General features: G+C 41.8%; 1 protein-coding gene across 1 annotated transcript in view; it reads right to left on the reverse strand.

The window, feature by feature from the left end:
* The window catches only part of LOC121569198 (kinase non-catalytic C-lobe domain-containing protein 1-like), a 68,076-nt gene that overhangs the window by 33,750 nt on the left and 14,457 nt on the right, over window positions 1–19,869 (reverse strand). Inside the window, exons 5-17 of the mRNA XM_041879959.2 lie at window positions 18,820–18,937; window positions 17,926–18,707; window positions 15,738–15,852; window positions 15,342–15,413; window positions 15,063–15,124; window positions 14,803–14,961; window positions 14,347–14,424; window positions 12,925–13,012; window positions 12,601–12,793; window positions 11,652–12,418; window positions 11,200–11,338; window positions 9,318–9,589; window positions 5,915–6,273 (exon numbers count right to left, since the gene is read on the reverse strand). Of these exons, the coding sequence (XP_041735893.2) occupies window positions 5,915–6,273; window positions 9,318–9,589; window positions 11,200–11,338; window positions 11,652–12,418; window positions 12,601–12,793; window positions 12,925–13,012; window positions 14,347–14,424; window positions 14,803–14,961; window positions 15,063–15,124; window positions 15,342–15,413; window positions 15,738–15,852; window positions 17,926–18,707; window positions 18,820–18,937 (3,204 nt within the window). The remainder of the gene's footprint in view (window positions 1–5,914; window positions 6,274–9,317; window positions 9,590–11,199; window positions 11,339–11,651; window positions 12,419–12,600; window positions 12,794–12,924; window positions 13,013–14,346; window positions 14,425–14,802; window positions 14,962–15,062; window positions 15,125–15,341; window positions 15,414–15,737; window positions 15,853–17,925; window positions 18,708–18,819; window positions 18,938–19,869) is intronic.

The raw sequence follows: 19,869 nt of genomic DNA on the forward strand, positions 1-19,869 counted from the left end.
TCGTGTCATGTCTGACTACTGCAGTACTGCTTGTCTATGTGCTAGCTAACAGCAACAAGCCCAGACAAGCTATCTAGCTAATTTTGCCCCAACATCGGACACCCCCTAACTTCGGACACTCTCTAGCGGTTGGAGGACTAAATCACCTCGAGTTCAACATTTAAATGGCCGGAAAATAACGGTACATTTTGCGACTAAAGACACCCTTCTAGATTGCTGACCACCTATTTTACATTTACATTTTAGTCATTTAGCAGACGCTCTTATCCAGAGCGACTTACAGTTAGTGAGTGCATACATTATTTTTTGTATTTTTCATACTGGCCCCCCGTGGGAATCAAACCCACAACCCTGGCGTTGCAAACGCCATGCTCTACCAACTGAGCTACATCCCTGCCGGCCATTCCCTCCCCTACCCTGGACGACGCTAGGCCAATTGTGCGCCGCCCCATGGGTCTTTTCATTGCAATTTTTGTAAGTTAGGTTTAGAGTTTCCAGAAAAGTTATATACATACACATTTTGTGGGACACGCTGTATATTGTAAAATTCGACTGCGCGACAGACCACACCTCATTTAATATCCAACTTTTTACCTCTGAAATATAGCTAACGGATTTTCTAATGTTGCTAGCTTAGTTGCTAAATGTTGATAGAACTGCTAAGTAATTATTATCTAACCATTAACTTTTTGACACCTATCTCTGTTGGCTATGTTTAATCTTACAACAGCTACATACAGTGGGGAAAATAAGTATTTAGTCAGCCACCAATTGTGCAAGTTCTCCCACTTAAAACGATGAGAGAGGCCTGTAATTTTCATCATAGGTACACGTCAACTATGACAGACAAATTGAGGAAAAAATATCCAGAAAATCACATTGTAGGATTTTTTATGAATTTATTAAAAAATTATGGTGGAAAACAAGTATTTGGTCACCTACAAACAAGCAAGATTTCTGGCTCTCACAGACCTGTAACTTCTTTTTTAAGAGGCTCCTCTGTCCTCCACTCGTTACCTGTATTAATGGTACCTGTTTGAACTTGTTATCAGTATAAAAGACACCTGTCCACAACCTCAAACAGTCACACTCCAAACTCCACTATGGCCAAGACCAAAGAGCTGTCAAAGGACACCAGAAACAAAATTGTAGACCTGCACCAGGCTGGGAAGCCTGAATCTGCAATAGGTAAGCAGCTTGGTTTGAAGAAATCAACTGTGGGAGCAATTATTAGGAAATGGAAGACATACAAGACCACTGATAATCTCCCTCGATCTGGGGCTCCACGCAAGATCTCACCCCGTGGGGTCAAAATGATCACAAGAACGGTGAGCAAAAATCCCAGAACCACACCTAGTGAATGACCTGCAGAGAGCTGGGACCAAAGTAACAAAGCCTACCATCAGTAACACACTACGCCGCCAGGGACTCAAATCCTGCAGTGCCAGACGTGTCCCCCTGCTTAAGCCAGTACATGTCCAGGCCCGTCTGAAGTTTGCTAGAGTGCATTTGGATGATCCAGAAGAGGATTGGGAGAATGTCATATGGTCAGATGAAACCAAAATATAACTTTTTGGTAAAAACTCAACTCAGTCGTGTTTGGAGGACAAAGAATGCTGAGTTGCATCCAAAGAACACCATACCTACTGTGAAGCATGGGGGTGGAAACATCATGCTTTGGGGCTGTTTTTCTGCAAAGGGACCAGGACGACTGATCCGTCTAAAGGAAAGAATGAATGGGGCCATGTATCGTGAGATTTTGAGTGAAAACCTCCTTCCATCAGCAAGGGCATTGAAGATGAAACGTGGCTGGGTCTTTCAGCATGACAATGATCCCAAACACACCGCCCAGGCAATGAAGGAGTGGCTTCGTAAGAAGCATTTCAAGGTCCTGGAGTGGCCTAGCCAGTCTCCAGATCTCAACCCCATAGAAAATCTTTGGAGGGAGTTGAAAGTCTGTGTTGCCCAGCGACAGCCCCAAAACATCACTGCTCTAGAGGAGATCTGCATGGAGGAATGGGCCAAAATACCAGCAACAGTGTGTGAAAACCTTGTGAAGACTTACAGAAAACGTTTGACCTGTGTCATTGCCAACAAAGGGTATATAACAAAGTATTGAGAAACTTTTGTTATTGACCAAATACTTATTTTCCACCATAATTTGCAAATAAATTCATAAAACATCCTACAATGTGATTTTCTGGATTTTCTTTTCTCATTTTGTCTGTCATAGTTGACGTGTACCTATGATGAAAATTACAGGCCTCTCTCATCTTTTTAAGTGGGAGAACTTGCACAATTGGTGGCTGACTAAATACTTTTTTTCCCCACTGTATTCACCCCCTTTGCTATGAAACCCTAAATAAGATCTGGGGCAACCAATTACCTTCAGAAGTCACATAATTAGTTAAATAAAGTCCACCTGTGTGCAATCTAAGTGTCACATGATCTGTCACATGATCTCAGTATATATACAGTGGGGGAAAAAAGTATTTAGTCAGCCACCAATTGTGCAAGTTCTCCCACTTAAAAAGATGAGAGAGGCCTGTAATTTTCATCATAGGTACACGTCAACTATGACAGACAAAATGAGGGAAAAAAATCCAGAAAATCCCATTGTAGGATTTTTAATGAATTTATTTGCAAATTATGGTGGAAAATAAGTATTTGGTCAATAACAAAAGTTTCTCAATACTTTGTTATATACCCTTTGTTGGCAATGAGACAGGTCAAACGTTTTCTGTAAGTCTTCACAAGGTTTTCACACACTGTTGCTGGCATTTTGGCCCATTCCTCCATGCAGATCTCCTCTAGAGATGCCATTAATACAGATAACGAGTAAAGGACAGAGGAGCCTCTTAAAGAAGAAGTTACAGGTCGGTGAGAGCCAGAAATCTTGCTTGTTTGTAGGTGACCAAATACTTATTTTCCACCATAATTTGCAAATAAATTCATAAAAAATCCTACAATGTGATTTTCTGGATTTTTTTCCTCAATTTGTCTGTCATAGTTGACGTGTACCTATGATGAAAATTACAGGCCTCTCTCATCTTTTTAAGCGGGAGAACTTGCACAATTGGTGGCTGACTAAATACTTTTTTTCCCCACTGTACACCTGTTCTGAAAGGCCCCAGAGTCTGCAACACCACTAAGTAAGGGGCACCACCAAGCAAGTGGCACAATGAAGACCAAGGAGCTCTCCAAACAGGTCAGGGACAAAGTTGTGGAGAAGTACAGATCAGGGTTGGGTTATAAAAAAATATCAGACACTTTGAACATCCCACGGAGCACCATTAAATCCATTATTAAAAAAATGGAAAGTGTCACGCCCTGGCTCTGGGGACTCTTAAATGTTGAGTCAGGGTGTGTAGTTTCTATGTTGTGTTTTTCTATGTTTAGTTCTAGATCGTTTAGATCTATGTTGGCCGGTGTGGTTCCCAATCAGAGGCAGCTGTAGCTCATTGTCTCTGATTGGGGACCATACTTAGGTAGCCTGTTGGCACTAGTGTTGTGGGATCTTGTTCCGTGTAAGGTATGTTGTGTGTATGCTACCTTGGACTTCACGTTTCGTTTGTTGTTTTGTCGTGGTGTTTAGTCGTAAATAAACATGTATGCTTATCACGCTGCGCCTTGGTCCGTCTCGTTCGTAAACGATCGTGACAGAAAGACTATGGCACCACAACAAACTTGCCAAGAGAGGGCCGCCCACCAAAACTCACAGACCAGGCAAGGAAGGCATTAATCAGAGAGGCAACAAAGAGACCAAAGACTTGCAGCTGTAATTGCTGCAAAGGTGGCTCTACAAAGTATTGACTTTGGGGGGGTGAATAGTTACGCACGCTCAAGTTTTTTTTGTGTATTATTTCTTGTTTGTTTCACAATAACAAATATTTCGCAACTTCAAAGTGGTAGGCATGTTGTGTAAATCAAATGATACAAACCCCAAAAACCCCAATTTTAATTCCAGGTTGAAAGTCAGCAAAATAGGAAAAATGCCAAGGGGGGTGAATATTTCCGCAAGCCACTGTAACTCTTTTTGGTTCCAGGTAGAACCTTTTCCCCAAAAGGTTCTTTAAGCGTTTTTTGTTGGGTGAAAATGTTGTCCTAGTAGGGATAGCCGAAGAACCCATTATGAACCCTTTTTTCTAAGGGTGTAGATACAGTACACAAAGAGCCTTTTAGAGTGTCTCCAATATATGTACAGGGCTGGCTCTCTGCTTGCATCTGTCACTATGGTAACAGAAATCAATAGGTCTTTTGAAGTAAGAAACTGCGCACATCTAACACCGATATGGAGCCATGGTTCTTAAGGTGTGAGAGTGGGGCGGTCAGACTGTTCCAGTGAAGGAGCAGATAAAAGCCCACATCATTACCATGAAAGCATATACAGACAAAGAAAGCTCATTGTTATTCCATTACACATGATAATGACCTTTCTGTCAAAGGTCGGAAATATATCATATTAATATTCAATAATTGTTTGGAGAACATAATGCGTCAATTACCCTAAAACCCCCAACTCCTTTCTTCCTATTCACCTCAAATCATGATCATGCTCTGATTTGCTACAGCTATTAATGTCGTTTTGCTTGGTTTGAAACAAATAATCTCATAGACTTTTCATGAAACGCATGCACTTATCCAAACATATCAACATTATAAATTCTGTAGTTTGACTGAAAATGTAATTACCATGTAATCATAAATGTACAGTAAATTATGAAAATAATGTTATTTGGTGCTTGTTGAAAATGCAAGGCAGTGGTACATTCTCTATTATAGGCCATTACTCAATCAAATCATTTTAAATGAGATGGAAGAGATTAATAGAATTTGCATGCTTTATATCATGGCTGAGGCTGTGGATCTGAAGGTAACCGCACATATTTTGACTAGTGGTGGTGTTAATAAACTGTAGCATACCTGTGTTTTGTTTCAAACAAAGTACATATTTTGACTAGTGGTGCGCGCGGTGTTGAGTTTTGGCCATATGAGAGAATTTTTTTTGTCTTACAGTAACGTTATACTATGCTATTATATTCGATTCTGTTATGTAGAATATTATCATTATGTGATCTTGCAGACATTGATTCAGCTTTAATCTAACTTTACTAAACAAATAACTAACTTTATTTGATGTAACTTTATTGGATGTCTTGAAAAGTGCATACATTAAAATGTATTATTATTATTATTATTATTATTAAACGAGCACCATTCTCCATTCATCACTGGGTAGCCGAACGAGCAGAGCAGAGACTGTACGTAAAGTAGATAATCTTTGGACCTTTAGCTGTCGGAAAGAGGGTCGCAGAGAATTCGGATCCGCAGCCAGCAGCCACTCCGTTATATCAAAAATGTCACTCCTATGTAATGTAATTGACATTACACAAGTCTGTATCGTCATAAGAAATTAATACAGCTTGGTCATTGGCTGCAATGCAACAAACAATGCCAGGATAAAATCGTGTTCAAAGAGGAGGCCTTTTAATATAGTGAGTTGAACAGTAGAATTAGAACAGCCTTAGGCAATGACACTGTATTAAGACATAAACATGATTATACTTTACTTTAGTCTGCTTGTTTTCTGGTATGTATATAGACTTACAAGGTAATTACATAATAAGTCCTTCTTATTTATTTCAGATTCATGTAATCAAACATCATTATGTACCTCTTTCAATACATACTATTTGGTAGAAAGTAGTAACTAATTATGTTGTAATCTTTAAGTATCAGACAGTATACATTTTTGCCATATAATGTCTTCTAAAATTAGCTAAAATTAGAGTATAATATAAACACATTAACAATAAATCACTATTGCCAACATTGAGACCATGGTATACTGTATGGTCAGTCATGACTCACAGCTGGTCTATTCTATTCAAGATTTTCCTCCCAGGTTACCCACCTGTGTTTTCAGCTCCAGGCACGGTGACTCACTGTGCTGTCCCAGGGTTATAGCATATTCCACCACATCATGACTAAAACAGTCTTCTCCATAGAAGGCCAGGCCCCAGGCTGGGCTGAGGCTGTGGCTAGACTCCTCTGCTCCGGAGCAGGGGGAGAGGAGACGCTCAGACACCAGAGATTCTGTGTCCTCCATGTCCTCGGTGCAGTCAGGGCTCCTCTGGCCTAGGTGGCCCACCCTCAGTGGCTCGTCAGTCCCCCACAGAGAGTCAGCTTCAGAGGGGCTTTCATCGCTGACCCCCCCTGGATGCTCGGCACTCTCCATGGCCCCCTTACCCAAACACTCAGCAGCTCTCAATCCTGGACCAGGAAACAGGCAGATCAGGAAGAGAGAGAGAGAGAGAGAATCAGGCAGTGTGTGTGCGCAGAGATTTTAAGAGGTGGAATTCTCTCAAGGCTGAAGCTTTCTTTTGTTAAAAGGCACTTTTACATTTGTTTGTTGGCAAGCAGTTAAATGTTAACCTTGTTATATTGTTAGATTCTGCATCACAGGCATCCTCCACCTACAAATGTGAGCAGCCTATTTTTGCTCTGATTAATCATCTCACACATAACGTCTTTTGTGTGAAACTGAAGAGGTGTGTTTGTGTGTATGTGAGTGTGCAGTGTTTGTTACCAATGTGTCTTTGGGTGTGAGTGTGTATTATGCTAAGTGTATGTATTGGTGTGTGTAGATGGAGAGGAAGTAACTGTGCCTGTGTCGGTTTTCACAACAACCCTCTCCAGCTGAGGAGATCATTGTGACATCGCAGCATGATTTGGGCTGTCTTGAATAAGCTGTGCTCTTAACAATTTAATCCAACAGCCAGTCATTCCTCTAATAAGTTGATCCAACTGCCATTCAAAGCTGGGTTTCGTTTATCATAACGGTAACAGTGATGACAGTTGTAAAGTAATGGTAACAGCCCAGCTAGCACATAACGTTCTGAGAACCATATGTTTCTTAGAGCTTGGTGAGAGCGTGGTTGTCCATTGGTTATTTTGCATATAACCTTCCGAAAAAAGTCTGGGAATGTTGCAGGATACCCTGCCAGCACATAACGTTCTGAGAACCATATGTTTCTTAGGTGGGAATTTCAGTACTTCAGCATAACGTTTCCTACAGGTTTCCTCGTCATTCTATTTAATGTAATGTTCTCAATTTCTTCCAAAAATGTTAAGAAACAACGTTCTTCAGTGTGAATTTCAGTACTTCGGCATAACGTTTTGTACAGGTTTTCTCAAGGTTCTATTTAAAGTCATGTTCTCAGAACGTTCAGAGTACGCTAAGAAACAATGTTTTTCTGTGGGAATTTCAGTACTTCAGCATAACGCTTTCTGCAGGTTTCGTCATGGTTCTATTTAAAGTAATGTTCCCTGAACATTAAGAAAACTTTCCATAAAAACCACAAGAAACTATTAGAAACGTTCTAAGAATGTTATTTAAAAACATATACATCAGCGTCAACAAAACTCTTTATTATCCTTTATTGTTAAAGTAAAAATCAACCTAAATCCAATCATTCCTATAATTTACAGTGTTGCATAACACTTTGAGAAATGCCTAATTTAACAGAGGGTCTAACACATTTCTCCTATTTGTCTGCCTCTTCAGTCCAGGGTGCATTGCATGGTGCCGTTGCGAATGTCACACTCTGTGAGGCATATCGATCTGCAGGTTTTCTTTCCTTTACACGGATCAGTCGTCCTGGTCCCTTTGCAGAAAAACAGCCCCAAAGCATGATGTTTCCACCCCCATGCTTCACAGTAGGTATGGTGTTCTTTGGATGCAACTCAGCATTCTTTGTCCTCCAAACACAACGAGTTGAGTTTTTACTAAAAAGTTATATTTTGGTTTCATCTGGCCATATAACATTCTCCCAATTTTTGCTCACCATTCTTGTGATCATTTTGACCCCACGGGGTGAGATCTTGCGTGGAGCCCCAGATCGAGGGAGATTATCAGTGGTCTTGTATGTCTTCCATTTCCTAATAATTGCCCCCACAGTTGATTTCTTCAAACCAAGCTGCTTACCTATTGCAGATTCAGTCTTCCCAGCCTGGTGCAGGTCTACAATTTTGTTTCTGGTGTCCTTTGACAGCTCTTTGGTCTTGGCCATAGTGGAGTTTGGAGTGTGACTGTTTGAGGTTGTGGACAGGTGTCTTTTATACTGATAACAAGTTCAAACAGGTGCCATTAATACAGGTAACGAGTGGAGGACAGAGGAGCCTCTTAAAGAAGAAGTTACAGGTCTGTGAGAGCCAGAAATCTTGCTTGTTTGTAGGTGACCAAATACTTATTTTCCACCATAATTTGCAAATAAATTCATAAAAAATCCTACAATGTGATTTTCTGGATTTTTTTTCTCAATTTGTCTGTCATAGTTGACGTGTACATATGATGAAAATTACAGGCCTCTCTCATCTTTTTAAGTGGGAGAACTTGCACAATTGGTGGCTGACTAAATACTTTTTTCCCCCACTGTACATGAAAACATTAAATGAACCAGGGAATCAATAGAACATCACTCAAAGATGCACAAAAACAATATAACATTCAAGATGGGTGAATCTTTACTTTAAGTGTATTCAGGTGTGTTGGCCGTGCCTACTAATTGGTCACACTTGATCTTAATGAGTGCTTGTTTCCTTTGAAATGGTGTCTGTTTGAATAGACAAAAATGAACAGTTTTGAATGAGTTAAAAAAACATTGCAAGCTAGCTCCATCCTGGTGGTGCAGTGGACTAATTCCATGGATAGAGAACAGAAGATCATAGGTTTGAATCTCACTGATGCCGTGCTACAATAAAAAAAGAACTGTGTTTGCATGATTAATGCCTGAGCAAATGACAGTAAACACAAACTAAGCTAGCAGTGTTATTAAAAGTCTCTTTGAAACATTGTTACATAACGTTATTTAATTACCTTCAAATAACCTATCATTTCTGTTCTCAGAAGGTTAATAAAACTTTCAGGGAACCATAATAGAACATTTTACATTTACATTTGAGTCATTTAGCAGATGCTCTTATCCAGAGTCACTTACAGATAGTGAGTGCATACATTTTCATACTGGCCCCCCGTGGCAAACGAACCCACAACCCTGGCATTGCCAAACATTATCAGAACCTCCCTGCAACCTAAATATTAACATTCACAGAACAGGCTAAATGTTATCCGTCCGTCAGTCATTCTGTTTTACCGGTCAAGAAACGTATGGCTTCATTCCCAGAACCAATGGGAAACCAAAAAGGTACGTTGCCACAACTTCAAAGGAACCAAATGTGCTAGCTGGGAGTGATGACAGTTGTGAAGTAAGGTAACAGTGATGCCAGTTGTGAAGTTAATGTATTTCCTTTCCTACCTGGGCAGCCATTATGTTGACCTTCCTCTGATACGGTATCTCTATGTTCAGGTTCAGTCTCTGTTACTCTGTGTGTAGACAGGGGCCTCTGGTCTCTCTCAAATTTCTCCCACGCGTCTGAAGCTACAGGTCCACGGTGGTGCAGGTTGCCATTCAGGTCGACATGACCACGCCGCGGTGCGTCCCTCTCCTCCCCTCTCCAGCCAGCAGCACTCATGGGTGAGGTGGCTGCCCTTTGCCAAGGCTTTGATGGTGACCCTTCATTAGAGCCTCTACATGTGGCACATCAGCAGCCAGAGAGAGAAAGACAGAGAGACAGAGATCATAACACAACAGTCAGCCAGTCACAGCTAGCCACAACCATCACAGCCACACACAGACAACTAGACAGACACATAATGAACACAGACAAAAGCACAAAGAACTCAGACAAACACAGACAACTTTCTTAGACAAAACACAGGGAACTTTGACAAAACACACTAATTCAATAAAACAGAACGCAGACTAAAAGAGCTCAGACTGAAAAGTAATTGAAACATCACAGACAGTAATTAGACACAACATAAACAACACAGACAAAATAGTGGGAATAACAACTCAGTCAATATGAAAACACAGCAGATGCTATAAGTTCAGACAAATAATAATATTATGAGAAATCTAGACAGACAGTTGAGACAAGCACACTCCTCACAGGCATAATTAAAATTGTTAATTAGGCCAACACATATGAATGAATCAAAACAAACCAATCAATAATTAGCTATCAAAACAAACCAATCAATCCTTAGCGTCTCCTTAGCAGCTTCCTGACAGCCGAGGTTGAGTTGTCCAAAACGGTTTGTATCCAAAGCAGAGTGTTCTAGTAGCATCAGGACTTCTCCAATGAGCTACCCTAGCGGTGACAGGCTTCTCCAGCTTACAGTCTAAAAGCCCCACTCAGAGGAGAGTATCTGTCTGTCTGTTTGTCTGTCTGTCCAAGGCTATGATGTCTGTCTGTCTCATCACCACAGAATATGAAAGGTTCTCTCAACACACTGCCCCAGGTGTTAAGAGCATGGCAACCATGGGACAAGCTGCACATCTCAACACACTCTCATGTGCCCCTCCTTCGTCTTTGTCTGCAGATGTATGAACAAAAAGGGGCAAGTCCTTATTTCACCTTTTCCTTCATTCATGTACACTCCTCCAGGATCTTTATGATTCTCTCAAAGACAAGGCAGGAAGAACCATAAGTAGCTCATCAATTGTGCCAAACCAATATTCTCGAGATAAACAAAAAACACGAGATGAGCTATTACCATAGGGACCTTTCTTCCTGGAAAAAAAGGAGCGACCTTTGTGTGTCTGAAGTGAATCTTCTGTGAATGCTGATTATGAGTGGAGTGTCTGAGTTTGTGTGTGTGTGTGTGTGTGTGTGTGCGTGCATGCATGTGTGTGTAAGGGGGAGGGGTTGTAGAATCTAAATGGTTTATTGTTGTTGAAGACTCACATGAGAGAAATTAACATTCTAAACACAAACACTGCCAATTTTGGGCTTCTCCCCTGCTCATAGAGACAAACTAAGCTTGTTGACTGGATAAGCTTGTTGACAGAGAATACTTTTGAGGAGAGCAAAATCCTTCTGATACCATTGACAGCCAGCTAAAGACAGTTTTATAACACTGGCATTATTGTTTGTTTAACCAAGAGTGTAGCTTAAAGTGTTACTAGAGATAAAGTGTTGTCCAAAAGAACAGGATCAGTGGTTGCTCATTCTTTCTGTCTATATAAATGAAAGTGTGACTTTCTTTTTCACTTGTACCGTTTATCTTGTTAGGCTTCTGTTATTGAGAGAAGACCTGTGTTTGATAAAACAGGCAATCATTGACATACTCACAGAGAGAATTGGCTGTAGTTGACCACACAATGTAGCACTCCCAATAAGTCCTCATCCCAGTAAAGGTCACAGAACTTCTCTTTCACAACATTGCAGAACGTCTGGTACTGTAGGTCCTTCAGAGACAGAATATACTCCCCTTTGAACACATAAACATGAGATGATACATCAATTACACGGGTTTTTGGTAGACAGAAAGCTTGTCGTACAAGTTCACACCAGTGATCATACATTTAATGACACAACTGTAGTATCTCTCCACAAAGCAATTAACCGAACCAAATCCACCGGGGGGAAAAACAGAGATAGTGGGCTACTAGCCTGGTGCTAGTAGCCCACTATCTCTGGCGTGACAAGAACTGTAGGAGTTGGCAATACAGCCTAAACAGATCTGGGGCCATAGGCTACATGTGATGCTAGAGAGAGTGAATATTAATATCCATGTTACTTACCCATTGCTAGATCCTCCACACCATTCTCCAGATAGCCATCAAAGGCAAACTCTGCCCTGAGCAGGCCAATAACCTCTTGTAGGGAAGGGTGCATCAGTGGGGAGGGGTGAGGATGGGAGTCTCCCTGAGGAGGTCCATGGGACTCTGATAGGGGTTCATCCTCACATTCTCCTGTCCTCTCCTCCTCTCCATTGTGGGGTTGGGACATGGACACTAAGGGGTCCAAGGGTCTGCTGCAGGTGCTGCCATTAAGGCAAGCCAGCAGGGGTTCAGCTCCCTGACGAGGGGTCAGATGGTCTCTAGGGCCCCCTGGATGTGTAGGTTGACCCTGGAAGTAGCTGGAGCTTGAGGTCAGGGACAGATTGAGCTCCAGTCCATGGAGAGACTCAGCGACTGTTATCTGCACCGGCACCAGGGTTAGGTGCCCTGTTAGTGGGTCATGACGCAAGAGGAAGTTGTTGAAAACACCACCACCAGTCAGATGAGAGCAGGATGACGATTGGAAAGAGGAAGACAAAGACAACTGGGTGGTCAGTTTGGGGGAGGCGGGAGGTGGAGAGTTGACCAATGTCCTGCCGCTAGAGGTGGTGGTGGAGGAGTGGCGTGTGACCACGTTGTTTTGATTGACAGGGCTGTCCTGTCCGTTGTCCTGTAGGTCTCTATCTGACTGAGGTAGGGGTAGGTCCTCAAGGTGTAAGAGAGTTTCTGGGTCCTTGGCCTCTTGCATAGGCTGGATGTCACTGCCTCTTGTGACTTCACTTATAGTCCTGCAACACAACATGTGAGAATTAAAAATGCATTCTTGAAATCAGTGAACAAATGGAATGACATCTCTGCCATAATCAATAAAGAAACTATGGTCGGATCCACCTTGCAAAGATATCAATGCTGCTTGAAACAATTCCATGACTGGTATCTTATCTCCATAGAAAGGAAGTAAACTGCTTACCCCTCAATGTCTGAAGCAGACAGGGGAGTTTCTTCCTCAGTGTCCCCCTCCCTGGTCAGGACGATGGGGGTGAAGTGTGTGGCAGGGGAGGTGAAGGCCTCTGGAAGCTGGGGGGCTCCACTGATTGGATAGCTATGGGGAACAGGGCCAGGTACAGGAGCCAATCGGCTCTCAGTAGCCATGGGCACAAACCCTACACACAGTTACAACAACCCCAGTTACAACATCAATACCATTTCATCACAAATCTGTATGTAGATGTACTGATAGTAAGGTCAACAAAATCGCTTGAGCATAATGTCTGAAAAGATTAATGAATCGTACCACTCTTGATATGTGTTGATTCCTGACTTGAGCTTCCTCTACTGTCCAATCCATTCTGATCCTCTGCATCAATGTCCTTTGTGAGTGGCTGAAAGGTAAGGAAGGGAGTTATCCTCGACAGACAAGAATGGAATAACAATGTGTCCTGCCTTTCACTTTCAAGGGGTAATATGTGTCTCACTACCCCTTTCAAACAGTAGCTACAGTCCCAGCTAGCTTTGGGTTCCTTGGAAGTTGTGGGAACGTCCGTTTTTGGTTTCCCATTGGTTCTGGGAACGAAGCCATAAGTTTCCTGACCGGTAAAACTTAAAGTTTTTTAAATGTTCTGTGAACGGAAGTGAAAATTCTGCCTGTTCTAGGAATTTTTAGGTTGCAGGGAAGTTCTGAGAACATTTTACTATGGTTCCCTGAAAGTTTTCCTTGGAGGTTTTATTAAGGTTCTGAGAACTAACATTACAGGATATTTGAAGGTAATTAAATAATGTTATGAGAACATTCTCTATATGTTGTGGAATGAAATGTAAATGTTATTTGGAGGATTTTGAATAACTTCCTTAAAACTTTCACTGAATGTTTCAATTAGACTTTTAATAACACTGCTAGCTTAGTTTAACTGTTTTGAACTCCAAGCACAGATAGGACACATTTAAATTAATTTGCTTTGGCATTAATCCTGCAAACACATCTCACACGACATCAGTGAGATTCGAACCTATGATCTTCTGTTCTCTAACCATGGAATTAGTCCACCTCGCCACCAGGATGGAGCTAGCATGCCATTTTTTTTTACTCATACAAAGCTCTTAATTTGTATCTATTCGAATAGACCCCATGAACAACACACCTGAACAGATTTAACAAGATAGAGAGTTTTGTTTATGCTGAGAACAGAATATATATGTTTTCATACATACATTTAATTCTAAGAACGTGCTTTGAATGTTAGTAATGTTTTCTTGTGGTTTTTATGGAAATTTGTCTTAATGTTCTGAGAACATGACTTTAAATAGAACCATGAGGAAACCTGTAGGAAACGTTATGCTGAAGTACTGAAATTCCCACAGAAGAACATTGTTTGTTAACGTTCTCTGAACTATTTGCGAACATTCCCAATGTCAAACCAATTGGAGAACATTCCTAGAACATTACTAAAAAATGTAATGAAATATAACCAGGTTTGAACTTTTAGGAAACATTCTGTTAAAGTAATGAAATACCAAGAAAATAACATTATTTTGTCAAGTTCCTTAAATGTGCTGAGAATGTTCCAAAGCCAAGCAACTATCCTGCAACATTCCCAGAACGTTGTGGGAAGGTTGTATGCAAAATAACCATAGGACAACCACACTCTCACCAAGCTCTAAGAAACATATGGTTCTCAGAACTTTATGTGCTAGCTGGGGTGGTACAATGGAGTGGTACCGGGTGGACTCTGTTGATCAGCTTCGTCCACACTGTCTCAGAGTTCGTTCCTTGGCGTGATAGATAATCACAACAGCTCTGTAACAGCAGAAACATAATGAAACACATGAAAATATGTTACCTCAGCACCTAAGATACTTCATTCATTCACTTATTTATACATTAATTAATTACTTTGTTCATCAAATCAAACTTTATTTAAAGTGCATTTAAAATCGCAACACACTTTACAGTAAAGACATTTTGCTCATTTGTTAATTCATTCACTTTATTTCATTCACCAGGATAGTGAGATGATTGAATTGTTAGTAGTTTCAATACAATCACGTTTACAAATTCCTGTCCATTAAAATGCAAAAGATGTTACATATGTAAAGTGTTACTAACACATTGATCAAAAGAAGAATATATGGATGTGCTTTCAGTAGAGTGGTTGACAGCTGAAACTATGGCTACCTTTTTAGCTATGGCAATGGAGGGTCTCTCGAAGGGCGTCCTCTTGGCCATCTCCAGCAGCAGCCTCTTCAACTTGCTGGGCATAGTCAGTTTTTGATTGGCTGACAGATTGAACTTGGCCGTGGCCCATAGGATGGCAGCCACCCCATAGACACAGGCCTAGAACAGACAGACAGATGAAACCCACTTAATCAGTATTCATCTACTTGATGGAAAAAAACTTTTATTTTAAAAGATGAAAGTCAGAAGTTGAGGCAAACCTTTTCAGTTACGATTCCATGCTCCTGGAATTCAGGCGCCAGATAAAATGCATCACAGGATCCTACAAGGAACATTCATGTTGAATTATTGAATGCGACAACATTTCAAATAAATATTGCCCCATATTGACACTTTGCTCAAGAGCACTGTTGAATATTTAAAGTCAAAACAGCTGTAAATAAACAGAGACAAAGAATATATGGAAAGTGCTGAAGTAACTTTATCATTCCAGACAGAGACAATTGCTGACTACTGTGGATAAGCAAAAAGAGCCATACCTGTGTTTTTAGGTTTCAAGAAGAGAACTTCTCCCTGACAACCCACATACATTGTGTCCAGGCATAAGTACGCTTTCAGGGAGGAAGACAATAAAAGAAGAAAGAAGAAAGAACAGTAGGTATATATATATATAATAATAATATAATATAATAATAATAATAATAATAATAATATATAACAGTTAATACATGTGTCAAATGTATGTCAAACTAAATAAAGTTTTAAATGATGTATTGCCATATTGATGTTTCTTATAATAATTTCATCAACAGCAAAGTGGTTTACAGAGACCAGAGAAGGCGAGGGATTGGATGCTTACTGCTTAGTAAATAATGTAATTGGTTTACACACAGCAGAGTCAGTATCAGTGGCTGGTAGACAGATGAGTCACTAACCTGGGTAGTCTAAGTACGTCTGCAGTGTGGAGAGGCAGGTATGACACAGGGCCCATAGCTCATTAACAGACAATCTCTGCCCACTCTGTGTGAGTAGATCCCTCAGAGAGATCCACTATGTCACAATCAATCACAAACACTGTTAACATCTCCATCCCTCCCAAAGAGCACACTACAGTAGAAAAAGAAGTGCCAGGTTCATGGACCCAGATTAAGCCTAGTCCTGGACAAAAAAGCATGCTCAACGGAAAATCACCACTGAAAGTGCTTTTTACTCCAGGAATAGCCTTAATCTGGGCCTCTGAAACCAGCCTGAAAAATTGTAAACAAGGCATTTTCTGAAACTAAGGCATTTAAATCTACGTACAGTGCATTCGGAATGTATTCAGACCACTTGACTTTTTTCACATTTTGTTACGTTACAGCCGTATTCTAAAATTGATTAAATTGTTTTTTTCCCTCATCAATCTACACACAATACCCCATAATGACAAAGCAAAAACAGGTTTAAAAAAACAACTGAAATATTACATTTACATAAGTATTCAGACCCTTTACTCAGTACTTTGTTGAAGCACCTTTGGCAGCGATTACAGCCTTGAGCCTTCTTGGGTATGACGCTACAAGCTTGGGACACAGAGTGGCGCAGTGGTCTAAGGCACTGCATCGCAGTGCTAGCTGTGCCACTAGAGATCCTGGTTCGAGTCCAGGCTCTGTCGCAGCCGGCCGTGACCGGGAGACCCATGAGCGGTGCACAATTGGTCCAGCTTCGTCCAACGTAGGGGAGGGTTTGGCCGGCAGGGATGTGGGTTCGTTTCCCACGGGGGGCCAGTATGAAAAAAATATAAATAAATAAAAACATGTATGTATTCACTAACTGTAAGTCGCTCTGGATAAGAGCGTCTGCTAAATGACTAAAATGTAAATGTATTTGGGGAGTTTCTCCAATTCTTCTCTGTAGATCCTCTCAAACTCTGTCAGGTTGGATGGGGATCGTCGCTGCATGGCTATTTTCATGTCTCTCCAGATCGGGTTCAAGTTTGGGCTCTGGCGGGGCCACTCAAGGACATTCAGAGACTTGTCCCGAAGCCACTCCTGCGTTGTCTTGACTGTGTGCTTAGGGTCGTTGTCCTGCTGGAAGACCTTCGCCCGAGTCTGAGGTCCTGAGCGCTCTGGAGCAGGTTTTCATCAAGGATCTCTCTGTACTTTGCTCCGTTCATCTTTCCGTTGATCCTGACTAGTCTCCCAGTCCCTGCCGCTGAAAAACATCCCCACAGCATGATGCTGCCACCACCATGCTTCACCGTAGGGATGGTGCCAGGTTTCCTCTTTTGGCAAACTCCAAGCAGTCTGTCATGTGCCTTTTACTGAGGAGTGGCTTCCGTCTGGCTTCTCTATCATAAAGGCCTGATTGGTCGAGTGCTGCAGAGATGGTTGTCCTTCTGGAAGGTTCTCCCATCTCCACAGAGGAACTCTGGAGCTCTGTCAGAGTGACCATCGGGTTCTTGGTCACATCCCTGACCAAGGCCCTTCTCCCCCGATTGCTCAGTTTAGCCGGGCGGCCAGCTCTAGGAAGAGTCTTGGTGGTTACAAACTTCTTCCATTTAAGAATGATGGAGGCCACTGTGTTCTTGGGGACCTTAAATGTTGCAGAAATGTTTTGATACCCTTCCCCAGATCTGTGCCTCGCCACAATCCAGTCTCGGAGCTCTACGGACAATTCCTTCGACCTCATGGCTTGGTTTTTGCCCTGACATGCCCTGTCAACTGTGGGACCTTATACAGACAGGTGTGTGCCTTTCCAAATCATGTCCAATGAATTAAAACATCTCAAGGATGATCAATGGAAACAGGGTGCACCTGAGCTCAATTTTGAGTCTCATAGCAAAGGGTCTGAATACTTATGTAAATAAGGTATTTCTGTTTTACATTTTTTATAAATTTGCAAAAATGTCTAAAAACCTGTTTTCACTTTGTCGTTATGGGGTATTGTGTGTAGATTGATGAGGGAAAAAAATAATTGTATCAATTTTAGAATAAGGCAGTAACCTAATAAAATGTGGAAAAAGTCAAGGGGTCTAAATACTTGACTTTTTCAGACCCATTGACTTTTTCCAAATTTACATGCGCTGTACATGTTCAAAGCAGATCAATTAAATAGTTTAGTCTAATTTAGACTTGAACTCACCTCATCTTGAGATGTTTCATTGAGGCACAGCATGCTTTTAGTCATGTGATTATTTGAAGTGTGAAGGGTTGAGGTTAAAGTCACGTTGCAAGCAGAGTCAACCGACACTTCCGGGTCTTGAGCTGGGCGGGACAAAGTGGGATCATCACGTGTTCCATTTTGACCGTCTGAATCTGTTTCACCACCACATATGGGCAGGTGAGAATGTCTGTCCCCTTCTGACATCTCATTGTCTCTCACTGAGCCCCATTGCTTGGAGTCACTGCACTCATAAGGGGCTTTCTCTCTATCCCCTCTCTTCCTCCAAACAGACCTGTGCCCCATGCATTCCTCAGCTCCTATCTCCGTGAGGTCCGATACATTGACACTGATATCCCCGTGGGGCGTGGGCGGGAGTGCGGGGGGATTATTGGAGTCTGGGACTGAGCAGGAACGATTCAGAACCCCCCTTACCCTCCCAGCCCTCTCCTGATCCCTCCTGCGTACAGGGGAACTGTTCTGAGATCTGCTATCCAACTGCGAACCAAACATGTCCTCCTCTATCACACATCCATCCTCTTCCACATCCCCCATACCGTCAGCCCATAGGGTGGAGTCCCAGACCCCACATATGTGATGCCGGAGAGGTCCGTTGGGGTCGTTGGGGTCTGAGTTCTCAGCTGTGGTATCTGAGACAATGCACTGGTCTTTGAAGCTACTGTCCTCAGAGCTGATGCTTTTGTGGAGCTGCCAGTTGGATTTGTTCTGCCGCCATCGAGCCTCCCGAGAGCTATCCCACCCATCTGTGGATGGTGGATGGATACACAGGTAGTATGGTTATGGCCACAGTGGACTACAATAGAAATATATGTTTACACAGAAATACACAAATATATCTCATGCCTAAAGACAAACCTTGAAATGTTGCAACAGATTCGATTGACAGGACTCTTCTTCCAATAGAAGAGAGTTTCCGGCACAGGGCTGTGGAAGAGGTATGTACTAGCTTTTCCTCTGCAAGGGAGAGGATGTCCTGAGGGGGAGATACATACAGTTGACGTCGGAAGTTTACATACACTTAGGTTGGAGTCATTAAAACTCATTTTTCAACCACTCCACAAATGTATTGTTAACAAACTATAGTTTTGGCAATTCGGTTAGGACATCTACTTTGTGCGTGACACAAGTAATTTTTCCAACAATTGTTTACAGACAGATTATTTCACTTATAATTCACTGTATCACAATTCCAGTGGGTCAGAAGTTCACATACACTAAATTGACTGTGCCTTTAAACAGCTTGGGCAATTCCAGAAAATGATGTCATGGCTTTAGAAGCTTCTGATAGGCTAATTGACTTCATTTGAGTCAATTGGAGGTGTACCTGTGGATGTATTTTAAGGCGTACCTTCAAACTCAGTGCCTCTTTGCTTGACATCAAGGGAAAATCAAAAGAAATCAGCCAAGACATCAGAAAAAAAATTGTAGACCTCCACAAGTCTGGTTCATCATTGGGAGCCATTTCCAAACGCCTGAAGGTACCACATTCATAATCTGTACAAACAATAGTGCGCAAGTATAAACACCATGGGACCACGCAACCTTCATACCGCTCAGGAAGGAGATGAGTTCTGTCTCCTAGAGATTAACGTACTTTGGTGCGAAAAAAGTGACAGCATCATGCTGTGGGGGTGCTTTGCTGCAGGAGGGACTGGTGCACTTCACAAAATAGATGGCATCATGAGGAAGGAAAATGATGTGGATATATTGAAGCAACATCTCAAGACATCAGTCAGGAAGTTAAAGCTTGGTCGCAAATGGGTCTTCCAAATGGACAATGACCCCAAGCATACTTCCAAAGTTGTGGCAAAATGGCTAAAGGACAACAAAGTCAAGGTATTGGAGTGGCCATCACAAAGTCCTGACCTCAATCCTATAGAAAATTTGTGGGCAGAACTGAAAAAG

This window comes from Coregonus clupeaformis, chromosome 1 (genome assembly GCF_020615455.1).
Source record: "Coregonus clupeaformis isolate EN_2021a chromosome 1, ASM2061545v1, whole genome shotgun sequence".
Classification (NCBI taxonomy): Eukaryota; Metazoa; Chordata; class Actinopteri; order Salmoniformes; family Salmonidae; genus Coregonus; species Coregonus clupeaformis.